This window comes from Sander lucioperca, chromosome 14, assembly GCF_008315115.2.
Source record: "Sander lucioperca isolate FBNREF2018 chromosome 14, SLUC_FBN_1.2, whole genome shotgun sequence".
Taxonomy (NCBI): Eukaryota; Metazoa; Chordata; class Actinopteri; order Perciformes; family Percidae; genus Sander; species Sander lucioperca.
This window is the reverse complement of record NC_050186.1, coordinates 26,374,906-26,390,351: the sequence shown is the minus strand read 5'-3', so window position 1 is coordinate 26,390,351 and position 15,446 is coordinate 26,374,906. Positions and strand designations below refer to the sequence as shown.

The 15,446-nt window shown below is 42.4% G+C and overlaps 1 protein-coding gene across 1 annotated transcript; it reads right to left on the bottom strand.

Moving 5' to 3' along the window:
* Positions 1-126: 126 nt before the first annotated feature.
* On the bottom strand, positions 127-14,577 carry slc30a5 (solute carrier family 30 member 5). The gene is made up of 16 exons (XM_031277559.2): positions 13,993-14,577; positions 11,909-12,031; positions 11,724-11,790; positions 11,037-11,122; positions 10,409-10,496; positions 10,155-10,242; positions 9,971-10,047; positions 9,019-9,189; positions 6,825-7,113; positions 5,556-5,764; positions 4,459-4,616; positions 4,206-4,335; positions 3,134-3,380; positions 2,825-3,051; positions 1,315-1,443; positions 127-416 (listed from the first exon to the last, which is right to left on the bottom strand). The coding sequence occupies exons 1-16, from the start codon at positions 14,061-14,063 to the stop codon at positions 246-248; spliced, it is 2,331 nt and encodes a 776-aa protein (XP_031133419.2). The 5' UTR covers positions 14,064-14,577; the 3' UTR covers positions 127-245.
* Positions 14,578-15,446: the final 869 nt, after the last annotated feature.

Below are 15,446 nucleotides of genomic sequence, written 5' to 3'. Positions count from 1 at the left end.
TTTTAAGGTACAAAATAATCTTTGGTGTTGCTTTTTAGACTGTTTGGAGCAGGAAAAAAAAAAAAATCAGAGCCCTTCTGCGCACACACAAACAAACACAAAAACAACATGCAGCTGACACAAAGATAAAACCAATATATTCCGATTTATTTATACCACATACATAAACTGTACATTTCAATGAAAAAGAGACTGAGGGTTGAATCAGTAAAGCTTCATTGGGTCCTTCAGACGACAGACGGTCGTCACATGATACACGTCCCGTCTTTCAGGTATTTCATGGACTCCATCTGCTGCGTCATTGCCAGAACTTCCTGAAACCCGGTGCTGAGTCCAGACATGTGCTGGAAGTACGCCTCCTTCTCCACCTGCACCGACAGGTTATTCACCCCGGCGTCTTTCAAAATGGCCGTCACCTACCAATCAGGGGGAACCACACAGACGCAGACCAATCCCAACTGTCAATTAACCGTAACTCAAAAATAATAATAAAAATCATTAGCATTTTTTAGAGCTAAATAAACAACTACCCAATATTTTTAACATTACAAATATACAAATGAAACTGAAAAAAGTGAATTAATGTAAAACAGAAAAAAATCTAATAATGATCAGAATTCGCAAATCATGGATCACAGTTCAAAGGTTGATAGGTAAAATAATGTAAAGTAAGCCACGTCACAGGAGAACATAATGTCACGTGTTTATTTACATGAAACCACAATGTTGATGTTGTATATTAAATTCATTTCTCCCATCTTTCTTCAAATAAATGCAAAGCTAAACTTTTTTAATGATTACTCATGGTTACTCAGCGCTTTATCCACATTAGAATATTTATTCACTTAGTGCGAGAGTGGGCAAGTTGTGTTTTTATGTTATGGTTAGGATGTGCTTGCAGGAAAGATGAGAGAGTGTTTGCTATGAATGATGGGTGAGATGTATTCGGTACGTGTGTGTGTGTGTGTGTGTGTGTGTGTGTTTGCAATGAATGTGTTGTGAGATGAGTTTTATATGTGTTACAATGATGACGCACCATACTAGAGTGGCTCTACAATTTCATTGTACTTAAAGGCAATGACAATAAAAGGCATTCAATTTGATTTCTAATTCTCATAGTCTTCTCCATCCAACTCAAAAATGATTCATCCTCTAGGGAGCATTAGTACAAATCACCTATCAATGACTCTCCAATAACAAACACAGGTCATGGATCAAACTGCTGTTAACTGGTACGATGAGGTGAAGCCCTCAGATATGGAGTCTGCAGCGAAACATGATTACGACTCTCGATTCTACCGTTTTTGTACCGACCTGCTGTATGATCCTCTGCTCCACCACGTCGGACATGATCTGGAGGTGGATGGTCCCTGCGATCATGTTGGCTGAGTGCCTCCAGAAATGAGGGTCTCTGTACGACAACACTCCTTCAATCTTCTCGATCTGAAAGAACACCAGGAAAACCATGAAAACATCTTACATCCAGGGAACTTTCTTTAAATCTTGATGCAGAAGTAGTACTTCGTTTCAATAGATCACCATTTTTTGTTCCAAAAATTCACACTGAACACTTTACTACTAGACCGCATCACTTGTCTCAGTGGAGAGGTTTTTTTAGTCGGTTCTGCATCTCATCTGAAAGAATTATGTGAAATAGAAAACACATTTGCCCAAACGTTTGCATATTATTCCATATTCTGTATCGACAACGTTCCACTTTCGGGATTTTTTTTAGGTGCCGCCGGAAATTCCCGTGGATGTCCCTCTTTTTAGGATGGATGTCCGTCACCTTCCGCTTCCTTTGTGTTGTTATTTTAACCTCCTGTGGATTTATGAGGACTATGGTTAACTGCTCCTCAGATCTCTGCAGGGTAAATCCAGACAGCTAGCTAGACTATCTGTCCAATCGGAGTTTTCTGTTGCACGACTAAATCAACTTTTGAACGTACACGTTCCACCAAAACAAGTTCATTCCCGAGGCTATTTTGCAGAGGCACCGTTGCTCCGTCTGATACTTTAGACAGATTAGACAGATAGACGATTGTGATTGGTTTAAAGAAATGCCAATAAACCAGAGCATGTTTTTCTCCCATCCCAGAATGCTGTGTGGACTAGCTGGACCCTCCTCCATACCGCTGTGGAGGAAGTTCTGGCAAAGCATGACTAATTATTCCCTAACTATACGTAACATTTAAGGTGTGGACACAGAGCCGACGGCCAAACGTCGGCAGAAAAGGCAGTTGGACTGATCAGCCTCCCCAAATTGGTCAAAAAAGTGCCTCGGAACACACCAAAGCAAAGAGACGTAATACGTCTCCATAACAGCAGGCGGCGCTAATCTGTATTGTCACCCAAAAATGAAAACCGGCAGCTGATTGGACGAACGCGTCACGTGGGTCTGGCTTCTCCGGAAATTCAAAGACAGACTGTCATGGCGGCTCGTTCAGAATACGATCTCATATTGTACTAAAATAGTTCACTGAAATGTGTTTCTGAAAACATTTTCAGCTTGAAATAGGCCATACAGTTGCTGAAACTGTCTTCATTTCAGATCAACAAAGGTCAGTTTAAAAGATTTTCGTCAGATGGGTCATTTGAGTCCGACTGCCGGCAGTGCCCGCCCCACCGATTATACATGTCAAATTGGCCAAAATGAAGGACGACGGCCCCTCGGATGGACGACGGCACGGAACACACCGAACAGACTGTCCAACGGCCAATTATCGGCTCTGTGTGTCCACGCCTTTAGTTTCATTGCAAGTAAAACCACCATCTGTTCAGGAAAACTGCAGTAACTTTGTCCTGGTCATACGTGTCTCCTCACCTTTTCCAGCGCACTGTTCAGGTCCTTCTCGTTTTCCTGGGGAATTCGTAGAAGAAGAACCTCGCAGGCGTCCTTCAGCAGAGGGATGACACTGAGAAAAATGAGCGTGGCGATGAAGAGCGAGCAAAGAGGGTCGGCAATCAACCAGCCGAACTGGCGGATGAGGATGGTGGAGATGATCACGCCGACGCTGCCCAACGTGTCAGCCAGGACGTGGAGGAAAACACCTGGAGGGAGGAGAACAGGAGGTCATTTCATCTGGCCACAACATACTTTCCACACAAAGTTCTTTTTGTCACGTCAACACACCTCTCATGTTTGCGTTCATGCCTCCGCCCCCGGAGCCATGGGAGTGCCCGTGTCCGCCGTGCCCGTGCCCGTGCCCGCCGTGAGAGTGCCCGTGGCCCCCGTGGCTGTGTTCGCTGTGGGAGTGGCCGTGGTGCGAGTGACCGTGGTCGTTTGACGAGCAGCCTTTGCCGCCGTGGGCGTGCGCGTGAGCGTGACTGAAAGCGCAGATCCCCACCAGGTTGACCAGTAAGCCTCCGACAGACACCGGCTACAGGACACACACACACAAAAAAACGATGAAAGGCCATTAATAACTGCTGTAATATCATCCCAAATATAGAAATATTAGGGATATCCTGAGTCTGTCTGAAAAATCTAAAGCTAACCATTACACATCTTGACTCCCCCCCCGTCACTACACTTTGCATGAACCTACATCCTGGACTATAGACTTGCCCATTGCACATGCTATATATTTTTTGTTCTTTCTGCACTCAATCCATTCAGCCTCTTTCTTGTCTTCAACAGCTATTTTGTATACATTTGTTTCTGTATTTAGTGTTTATTTAATGTTAATATTCAATATGTTTGTTTGTTTATGTACGCACCCAGGGGCGTAGCACAAAATTCTGGGCCCTGTAGGAAGGCATTTTCTATGGGCCCCTTCCCCCATCCACAGCTATCCATTCTAGCATCTTTTTGGGCCCTCCTCACATGAGGGCCCTGGGTACTCAGTCCTCTTCCCCCCCCAGTCCGACGCCCCTGTACGCACCTACCACCAAGGCCAATTCCTTGTAAGTACTTGACAATACACCTTTTTTTCTGATTCTGACATGCTTTAATTCATCAACATCAGATTCCAAGCTTCCGATCTTTTACAGTGTGCTTACCAACTGTCATCTTTAAACAGACATTACCGACAAATGAAGGCAGCCGGCGAGGAGTTTACAGCTACAATGACTGTGGTGCGGGACTAGCATGATCTGGACATACCATGACACGCACGTAAATGTTACTAAAGTTACATCAACAGGTTGGAGCAAACGTACAGCCAGCCCGCCTTTACATTAAGTGGTAGATGCCGTTAACTCACGGTCAGCATGTCTGTGTTTATATTAGGAGGATCCAGCACACGGGTCACTGACTCAACGAAGACAAAGAAAGCGATGACCATCAGGAACAGGCCATTGATGAATCCAGAGAGTATTTCAACACGACCATAGCTGAAATAAAAAAAAAAAAAAAACAAGAGTCCATTTTTAAAACAACCAACTGAATTTGAAATGCTTTGAATGTTTCCAATATCTTCCACCAAAGCCTTTCTCCATGTTCATGAGGACTGTTACCCGTAGGAGAAGATCCTGGTAGCTTTCCAGCGAGTCATGAGGGCAGCAAACAAGCCAAGGACTAAAGCCGAGCAGTCAAAGAGCATGTGGAAGCCGTCAGAGATCAGTCCCAGGCTGTTGGTCCAAACACCATAAAACAGCTCCACAAAAGTGAAAGCCTGAAACATGATGGATGGATAGATAGATAGATAGATAGATAGATAGATTAGATAGATAGATAGACACTTTATTGATCCCCAAAGGGAAATTCAAGGGCAACAAACCTCACATTTACTCCAAATAACAAAAGACAATTGAAGTCATTGAAGTCAAACCCAACTCTACACACCAATCCCAAGTTTGAAAAAGTCGGGAGTCGTAAATATTTTCTGAAAACAAAATGAATGAATTAGATATTTGACATCCATATGTCTCGAAGCCGCCTCTGCACTCCCAGAGAGCTTTATTTTATATTTAAATAAGTAAAGAAAACAAGATCAGAACTATCAGCTTTTAAAAGACCATGTGCAACTCGTGTGTAATTGTAAAATGTTTAGTCCTACTTGGGTCATTAGCCCCCCCTAAATTCCTAGGAACAATACCGAGGAAAAATTCTCCTTGTCCTCTGTAGCTACAGCTCTGGCTGCAAAGTTTCTTTGAATCAGAAATATGCTTTTCCAACACAGCTGGCACTAAGATGCTGTAGGAGAGCAGTTTGTGGAGAATATCCCTGCAACAGCTGTCGTATTTGGATTATCAGTCCAAGACAGTTGACATTAATATACTTCATGACTCAGAACTGCAGTTTCTAACCCCTATTTTCCACCGGGCGCGTCTGCGGCCGTTCAAGTCGATGCTTGATATTCCACCAGCCGCGCCGTGGAGCGTCCCAGTAGCTAAAGATAGGGCGCCGGGTCGATTTTTTTGCATCCCTAATAATATGTCCTGTGCTTTCTGTTGTTTTTCTATTTTATTTACAAAGCTCCATAAATTCCAATGTAAAAAAAACTATTATTTTTGTAGTGCTGCCAATTTATAAGTGTTTCGGTAAATTGCCCCCCATAACCCTTGCTTCAAATTCTATGTCAGCTGTGTTCTCCTCCTGGCACTGTACGTACCAGGTTGAGACACAGGAAGTAGAAGATCTGTCTGGAGTCGTATTCCTCCAGGATCTGTTTCAGGGAATCTTTGATGAAGCGTGGGAGGGACTGCGATGTGTGCTGCAGGGCGTCACCCATGAAGTTGTACAGAGGGGTCCCTTCAGGTGAGTAACCCACCAAGGTGCCCTTCTGGCCTTTCTTTGACGGAGACGAGAGGATACTGGAGGCTGCAGAGAGAGAGATGAGGAAGAAGATACAATTGAGGAGAATAGTTACACATTTAACTTAAGAATATGGACAGGAAGCCCAAGGAACTCAGTTGGTGGTGCCTTTGCTGTGGACTGTAACAAGAGGGGGGATGTTCTGCTCTTGTGGCGACCGGTAGCAGGGATCCGCGTCTGTTTGTTGTTTGTATATCGTCTACGTCCCTATTTTAAACTATCGACTTGAACCCTAACTTCATTGGCTGGATACTGGATTTTCTGTCGAATAGGTCGCAGTGTGTTAGGGTTAATGGTGTCTTATCCTCAAAAGCCCTTTCTTCCACAGACTCTGCACAGGGCTGTGCTTTTTCACCATTGCTTTTTATTTTATACACAAATGACTGTAACTTGAATCTGTCTATCAATGTTTCCAAGACAAAGGATATGATTATTGATTTCCGTAGATCACAGCACAATGTTTCACAAACTGTCATTCAGAACATGAATGTTGAGACAGTAGATGAATATAAATATCTAGGAACCATCATTGACAGCAAATTATCTTTTGAGAGCAACACAGATGCTGCGTGTAAAAAGGCCCAACAGAGACTTTTCTTTTTGAGGGAGATGAAATCATTCAGCGTGTGCAGGACTCCGATGACTTTGGTTTACCAGTGTTTTACTGAATCAGTCTTGACATTTTGTATTGTGGTGTGGTACAGTGGTCTTTCAATGGTCAGCAAGTATGAGCTAAAAAAGCTGGTAAACGTAGTGTCTAAGGTGGTTGGGGTACAGCTAGCACAGCTATATATATATATATATGATTAACGGGTCAGGGGTAAGGCTAACCAAATTTTAAACTGCCCTGACCACCCACAGTTTAATCTGTGTGTCCTGTGTTGTGTTTACAATGTTGTTAGCATCTGGTGGTGCTTTTCTTTCTGTGTATGTGTTTTAGACATCCTGTTGCACACTAAATGTCCTTTTCTAAGGATATATAAAGTGAAACTTGAACTTGAGAGAATTTCAAAGCAGCTCCATCATTCGAGCTCTCATCCTGCTGACTCCCACAGCCGGTACTTACCCATGATGAAGAAGACGGCGCTGACTATCACTCCTCCGGAGAGCACGTGCTCCGTGCTGAGCTGCTGGGCCGGTTTGCTCATGGAGCGCAGCTGGTCGGTCAGCGGGTGAGTCCAGAAGTTGGCCAGCAGCAGGGCGCTGAGGAAGAGGGCGACGGCGCCGTAGCGGGCGCACCTCGGCGTCTCCATCTTTGTGTTGCAGATGGCCTCGACGTAAAACTCCAGGATCATGACGGAGAGGATGATCATGCCGAACGGCAGGATGAGGGACGACCAGGATTCTACTTTACTCTGGTGTCGAGACGGAGCGACAAAAAGAGTCAGCGAGGAGGTCAAACTAATTGTCTCAGTGACATAGACGAAGACAAAAATAAAGATTTTCTGAGCGTGAACAGACATAGATTCATTTAATTCACAGTATGGAGACATGGAGCTAAAAAAGATAGCATATAGAACTGAATCCCCATGACATTGCGCTAACACAAAAATCACTAATCAGGTAGACAAATGGCAGTTGATTTGAATTGCAGAGATATATGAAATCAGCAAACTTGTTCATTTCTGTTGTCATTTTCAGCCATAAATGTAACGTTTAAAGATATATAGTTAAACATGGAGGGCTGACCTATCAGACTCTTCTGCTGCGATTATTTTCGGTACTGTGCTGCTGTGCTACCGTCTTTGATAAACCAAATCTAGTGTTACGAACAGCAACGACTCACCGCCGGTCAGACTAACTTCTAGTTTGGGTAGCGTAATTTCCTTTAGTCTGTGGCCCAACAGGTTAATGATGTCTCCAAGCTGATGTTAGTCAAAGTGTTGACATATGAAAGCATCAAACATGCATTTTAGATGATTGAGATGAGAGTATATCCAGTTGTTCCTCGTCCCTGTTGGCTCAGCGCCGTTACATTGTTAAGTATGGGAGTCAGGAGTTTTCTACCAGGACGTTATTGTAAACAAACATTGTGATTGGGTATATATATTTTGTCGCTGTTGGGCAGAAACCTTGTATGTCCATATTGCATCATTTGAATTTCTTTTCATAAATCAATTCTATTGGTTACCCTTTTATACCTGTCTGTGGGTTTTTACAAATATTTAAAGAGTGACGAGGCAATTCCATCTGACTTTGTCGTAGGTATGTTTTTTAAATTAGCTTTTTTTTCATTTCCTGAAAAGCAACAGTTTTGGACATACAAGGTTTTCGCCTGACAGCGACAATATGCATCTTGTTGTTATGGTCATATATGCTGTGCAATCGAAGTAATTTAAGAAATCAGGAGATAGGAATCATCATCATAAATAGTGACACGATATTAGGAAATTATCTAATTGGGATTATTTTTGACTGATATTGCGATATGATTCACGATATTGGAGGGAATGATCATTTTTGTATCATTATTCTCATTTTCATTGAAAAATATATAAAAATAAAAAAAACGATTGAAGTGTGATTTTTTTTGCGAGGATCTGTACCAAACAAAGATTTTTTCTTAGGATACAATTTGTAGGCCGGGACGTCTCTGCAGCACCACAATACTTTATTTTAGAATGGTTTGACACATATTTTGCCTTTAACAAATATTTATTTTTTTTAAAGATTATTTTTTTTGGGGCTTTTCCCTTTATTTGAAAGTGGATAGACACGAAAGGGGGAGAGAGATGGGGGATGACACGCAGCAAAGGGCAGCAGGTTGGATTCGAACCCTGCGCCGCTGCAGGACTCAGCCAACATGGGGCGAACGCTCTTACTGGGTGAGCTAGAGGTCGCCCCGCCTTTAACAAATATTGCGCGCATATTGCGATTTCGATAACATTGCGATTAATTGTGCAGCCCTACACCAAACTGCATGGCAATCTGGCCAGTAGATATCTTGCTGTGGATCAAAGTGGTGGACAGACCACCAGCATCCTTAGGTCTCGCCGCCTTCACAGGGAAAAGTTAGGATGACAGGACTAAAGCAGCCATCCCTGTCATTTATTATTGAAACACCACCTCTGGTTTGGTTGTTAGGTTGGGTACAAAATAAGTTCTCCCCTGGCTAAATATAATTCTCACTATGTCTATGTAGTTTTCTAAATTGCATTTCTCCAGACCGTTGTGAGCTTTGCGATGCCTCACAATTCTCCAAAAGAGCAAAACAAACTGCACGCATGCTTGTTAAGATTTCTTATGTTCTGTGCACTTACTTCTGTGGTCGCAGAGAGCACTATGACCCAGGGCAGCAGCACAACAGCAGAAACCAGGTTGTCGAGGGCGTAGAGGCGTTTGGCACCACCTATTTCCACTGACAGCTTCCTGGAGGCTGTGTGGAAGCCCACCTTCAGGCACAGGGAGGCCACCAGCAGCACCACACCTCCCTGATGGGAAGAACACAACGACAGAGGAAGTACACTTTAGGAAATACTTACTATGTTTCTGTAGGCAGCCAGTGTTTTCCCTTGGTTTGTGGAAGACTAAAGTGGGATGTATGGATCTGCAGGGGGCTCTACGCAGAGTTTACGCCGTAGCCTACGTAAGTGGCCTGAGGTTTATACTTGCGTGTTAGTGTGTGCGTCGATCTCTTTAAGAGAACAGCAGGGCCGGCATGTGTGTATGCGTGGGGAGTGTGCGGTAGAGCGAGTGAGAGAGTGACGGGGATTAGCTGCCACAACGTGTAGTTACATTTTGTGAGAGGTGTACGTCAGGCTACGGTGTATGGGGTCCGTCTACCTACGGCGTTGATTTAACGCAGAAGCATAAATCCTGTTTTGGGTGCACATATTTCTCAAGGGTTTAGGGGTCCTCCCTTTAAGAAATGTTGTTTTTCTTAAAAGCATAGGAAATGCAATTTCCTATGATTTTGGACCATTATTATTACCATATCTGTGTCTAACACGGAGGAAAAGCTAGATAAAATAAATAAAAAAATAACACTCAAAAAGCTTAGGGACATAACTTGCTAAAGAAGTCAACTACAATCATTATGTCTGAGAGAAGTCATTTAGTTAGTTTTGATGCTTTTGATACATTGATTTTACATTCATTCGGCTTACGTGGTGCCCAAAACGGCTTGGGTGTCACGCCTAAACCTTCTGATGGAAGGGAAAACCCTGGCAGCACTAAACATAAAATGTAATGCGTGACACGGCATTTGCTTACTTTATGATCTGCAACTCCTAAAAATGCAATGGCAGTGTAGAGGAAATGAGTGAGCGCGCTGTCATGATGTCCCTCAGCTGGTTGGAAGACGAGTCAAGGAAATATGATAATGAACACAAAGAGAGCAGGTCAATGACAGTGAAAACAGCTGTAACTGCTGCCCTTTGTAAGGAGCAAAGGATACGGTGCTCTGCCATCTTTGCCATGAGATCGTCGTTGTCGAAGAGGAGGAGGCAGATCACAGCAATGATGAAGAGAGCAGCGCCTCTGGTCTGCGCAGAGTCACAGACAAAGCAACAGAAAAGCATATTAGATACTTCTACCACAGTGATATATGATACCCTGAGGCAGTATGCACGCAGTATCCAACACAGTCTTTTTATTTGGGGGTAACGTTTTGGATTCCAAAGCAGTTGTGTAATAACGGTGGCCTCCTACCTTGGACGGCCCCCCTCCTGAGCTTGTGAACAGGACAGCGAGGAGAGCAATGACCACCACATCACTGTGCTCAAAAAGCAACAATGTCCTGTAAAAGACACAAGCTGGATTTGAAATCACGCCCCTGAACACAACCGAGTCTGCATGAGCACACACAAAATACCGGGGCTGTGCAATGAACTGAATTTTAACAATTTTGGCTGCTAACGGTCACAAAAACAATGTGATCAAGAAAAGAGATTATTTTACACAATACGTTTAGCAAGTAAACTCTTATTTTGTCTTGTGTTCTGAATTTTCAAAAAAAAAAAAAAGGGGAAAGGTATTAAAAGGGAAATGACACGGTTCAAGGTGTTCAACGTTGATTTGTTTAACTGTTCCACTGTTTTTTTTAAGTTGAATAAATGCAACATCTTTCCAGAAGTCTATGAGTAATCGTGTTAAATAAGCGTGATTGCAATATTGATTAAAAAATCGTGATAATGAGTTCATAACCATAATCGAGCAGCCCTACAAAATACTTAAACACATGCAGTTCAAAACACACAAATATGCTGACATGCATGCACGCGGAATTGCTGCCTTATGAAAAACACACTCTTAACACACTTTAATGGTGACATTTTACCTCAGAGGTCCACAGAGCGTTAGACCGAAGAAGCCCAGGAGAGATATGATGCAGCTAAAAACAGCATGCTTTAGTAACTTTATCCACTACGAAGAAAACAGATTTAAAAAGAAAACAGATTAGTCTTTATGGCAGATTGAATTCATGGCTTTATGAGAGCATTGATACATTAATACATTTTATGAAGAAATATCTTCATAAAGCTTAACATTTCTAAAAACAGAGAACAGAACAGCATTCACATAATAATAATAATGTATACTTTATTAATCCCACAAGGGGAAATTACAATGTTTTCACTCTGTTGTTATTAGTATACACAGGCCTGAATTACATGCACTAATGGAGAGTGAGGGAGCTGTCCATGGAAAGGCGCCCCAAGCAGTTGGGGGTTCGGTGCACCTTGGCAGTGCCCAGGAGATGAACTTGCACCTCTCCAGCTACTAGTCCACCACCATACTTTTGGTCCGTATGGGGTCTTGAACCAGCAACCATCCGGTTCCCAACCCAACTCCCTACTGACTGAACTACTGCCAACCCCACATGTGGGTGAAAGATCTAACAAACATTTGCAGTCAGTGCCCCCCTATTATGTCAAATGAAGTCTATAGGGAAGATGAAGTTAGGAGCAGTTTGAGTGAGACAAGAGCTGGATCAATCACAAATTGAAGAGGGAATCCAACAAACCTGTCTTTTGGAGATGGCTTTGCCAGAGGAGAAAGGCTTTTGAAAGAAAAGCAGAATAACAGCACTCCTGAGAAAGGAGAAGAGAGGGTCACTGTGAGCATGTTGTCACCTTCCAAAAACTAAGTTGCTAGTTGAACTAAATGATGAATGAAACCTGAACAAGTAATAGGCGGAGGAGTACTCACCCTAATTTTAGTATGAAGATGAACTGGACAATGTGAACAACTTTTAGGATATCGTAAGATTCAAAGATCCCAAGGGCCTTGAGGACCTTCGTGACAACCAGTAAAACTATGTATCTGGTTAACCTGAGGAGGAAACGGAGAGAGAAAAATACTGTATATCACTGAAGAAAACACTCAGATTTAGTTTCTTGTACTATTACATTAAATATGTGCTGACTGAAACAATCATGAAAATCAGCATCTCAAATGTGAGGATTTTCTTTTTTTTTCTCTGTTTTATATTATTGTAAATGGAAACTATTTGGATTTTGGACACAACAAGCAACTTAAGATAAGATACTCCTTCATTGATTCCCAGCGGGGAAATTCAGACATTGCAGCAGTACAATAGAAACAACGGAAATAGTACAGATAGGTATAGGAAGTCACAGAAATAAATAATGAGTTAAACGTACACTTTAATAGATTAGAATAAAATTAAGTATAAACTATACAGAGTATTTGGAGACAAATGACATGGTAAATTAAGTGGTTGATAAAGTGACAGCGGAGCAGAGTAGGGATAGACCGACTATCGGGCCGTTTTTTGGCAGTTTGCAGATTATCTGTATCGGCGTTTTATGTGCCTGAAAACCGATAGTTAATGAATTCAAAAGTGGTCTACTTTGGCTCGGCTCCAGCTCTGTGTCTGTCCCTCTGCTTCGGTTCCACTCACCACTGAGTCTGACTTAATGTCCCGCCCACAACGCTATCTGATTCTCTGTTACTGGATATTATGTTGAAAGTTTCTAATTCATTAAATAATTGCTTAAAGCATTTAAACTAAGTTTTGTGTTGGATTTTGTAACATTCCAAAATCTTAATTTTGACTTAAAGATTTTCATTTTCACTGTAAATGCATATCGGCTCCACATATCGGTTATCGGTTTTATTAAAGGGGAACTATGCCGTTTTTTTTAGCTTCATTTACCTTAACTGAACAGCTTCGGAGTCATTGGAATGGTTATGACTTTTTTTCTAGTTGAATGGTGGTCGTCTTGCTCCCCCCTAGCGCCTGTGAGCTGAAAAAACACCCATGCAACTTTCGGCCGACGAGCCGCTGGCCTCAGCATCAGGAAGTATCGCGTGATATCAGGTCTCGCAATGTATCGAATTGCTTCACGGCACTGCAGATATACACGCCCCAATTTAGGAACCGGCTAGCTATAAGAACAAGGTAGCGATGGAGTTTTCCACACTATCGTCATGGCTGAGCTGGCAAAAAAGAAGCAGAAAGCTAGGAAAGCATCGTCGGAGGAACAGAGAAAGAGGAAACGGCAGACTGACCCAGCGAGGAGTCAGACACAAGTAAACATAGGAGCTGCCAAATATCTATTCTGAAGCTCTATAGAGAAACCTGTGAGCAAAAAGCGAGAAAACAACGAAGAAATGGCCAAAACTGCATAGCGCCCCTTTAACTACTAATAATCTGTATCGGTATCAGCCTTGAAAAACCAGTATCGGTCTATCCCTACAGCAGAGTCTATGTAAACAGTGCACACCAGACTAATATATGACATGGTTAAGTATTTAAAGACAAACAGATGTATAAAAAAGGTCAATAGGCCCAAACTAGGAAACTATGTACACTTATGTCTACATTAATTTGTATTAGCCCCTTGCTCAGTTTGTAATTTGTTTATTAGCTTCTGTAATTTGTTAATTTCCTTTATTATTTCTATAGGCTACTTCTACTTATTTATTTATATCACTATGTTCATCATTCACTGACTTGTCATTTTCTATAAGGGATATGGGTAAACTGCTAATATTCTGTTTAGGAGGTGTGATTGGGTTTTAGAAAGAACTCCTACTTGAATTGTTGAACACTGAGACACATGGCATTTATATGGTTCAAAAATAATAATGGGTAGATACTGAGAATAAGCATTAGATGCAGCCCTAATTCAGTTCCAGCTGGTGTCGTGGACCTAAATCAACAAACTGTTACATATGGACTACATCTACAGTGATGATGTGAAAATACAGGCAATAACTCACACCGGTTGGATGAGAGTAATGTAAGATTAACAACAGACACGTACCTAGAATTTGGCACTTCGACCATGCCCAGTTTCCCCCCAGAGAGTACGTTGCTGCTGTATTTGTCTTCCATCTTCAGCCCCAGAAGTCGACCAGTTTAAGTCCAGTTGCAGTATTTACGTCCCCAATATCCTTTAACATTACTGTAACCTGAGAAGTGAAATTAAACCACAACCCATTTAACGATGAAGAATATGGCCAGGCTTCTTCTGGCTCTTCCTTCTCATTCTTCTGTTTAAACGTTACTCAAATTGTAAAATAAACTGTACAAAGACATGAACCTAACAGTCAGCTGGCAGCCTTATTTGCCTGTTTAGCCTGTTAGCTAACGTTAGCATGCCAGTAAAGTTAGATATTGTCCAAAGTTTCTAGCTGTGACACGTCCTCTGTGTACACTGGACGTCAAACAAATACATGTTGTCGCCTAGTTAAATAGTTAACTTCTAGGTTGAACTGGCCACAAAAACAGCTAGCTAGAGTCCGCAATGAAAGGATAAAACGTCCAAGCTGGGGGAAGAAAAAAAGCCACAGCACTTCCGGACACGGCAAAGTCCACGTCACGTGCATGCGTGTATTCGCGAACGTTGCTCCTGCGCAGTTCTCAGTTCTGCGCAGATAATGATGAGGAGGACGATGATGGTGCTGCTTGTGTTAAATTTTATGACAATCTCTAGAAAACCGACCCACTTACAGACTGAATTCCGTTCCGTTGCACTAGCTTACATTGCTTAATAAACGTTTTTCTTTTTTAAAAGACCATTTTTCTTACGGAAGCCCGTTTTCGCCAGAAAAAAAAAGAAATGTTAGGAATGACAAAAAATAAAATATAAGTCAAAATTGGACATAAATGATGATTCTGCTGATATCTCTTAAATCTTAATATTTCTTCTCTTCTCTCTCTCTCTCTTCGGACATCTATAACACCCGCCTCACCAGCAAAGCAACCAGGATTGCAGGTGACCCCACCCACCCATCTCACAGCCTCTTCAGCCTGCTGCCATCAGGGAGGAGACTGCGCAGTCTCCGGGCCAAATCCAGCAGGCTCAAAGACCAGGCTGTCAGAACACTCAACTCCCTCCCTCCTCACTCCCTCCTCTTAAACTTTTTAAGTTACATTGTAACAATTTAACAATTCGCTCTTATGAAATCCAATCGCGGCACGGCTGTTTTGGAACGCAATAGACAGACGCTTAAATTCAACTAAAATGTAACAGTGAACAATCAGTGTTGGACCTACAGTCTGTTGAGATGCCTCTCCAAACGCAGAAACCAAGCGCAGTCACACCATAAAACGTTAAGACACGTTGAGAAAAAAGATCCGCATTTTGCCGTAATCCAATGACACAAAAAAAGTAATCCACAGCGATCAGTAGATCCACAAAAAGGTAAATGATACGGTGTATCCAGCAAGGCCGATATGAACGTCACATACGAGGCCTCTCCACTTCGCCGTTTA

Coding starts and splice junctions, on each gene's coding strand:
- slc30a5 (XM_031277559.2), bottom strand. CDS start 14,063: ATGGAAGACAAATACAGCAGCAACGTACTCTCTGGGGGGAAACTGGGC. Junction 11,123..11,723: donor AAGCCATCTCCAAAAGACAG/GTTTGTTGGATT, acceptor TTTTCTTCGTAG/TGGATAAAGTTACTAAAGCA. Junction 7,114..9,018: donor TGCTCTCTGCGACCACAGAA/GTAAGTGCACAG, acceptor TCTCGACACCAG/AGTAAAGTAGAATCCTGGTC.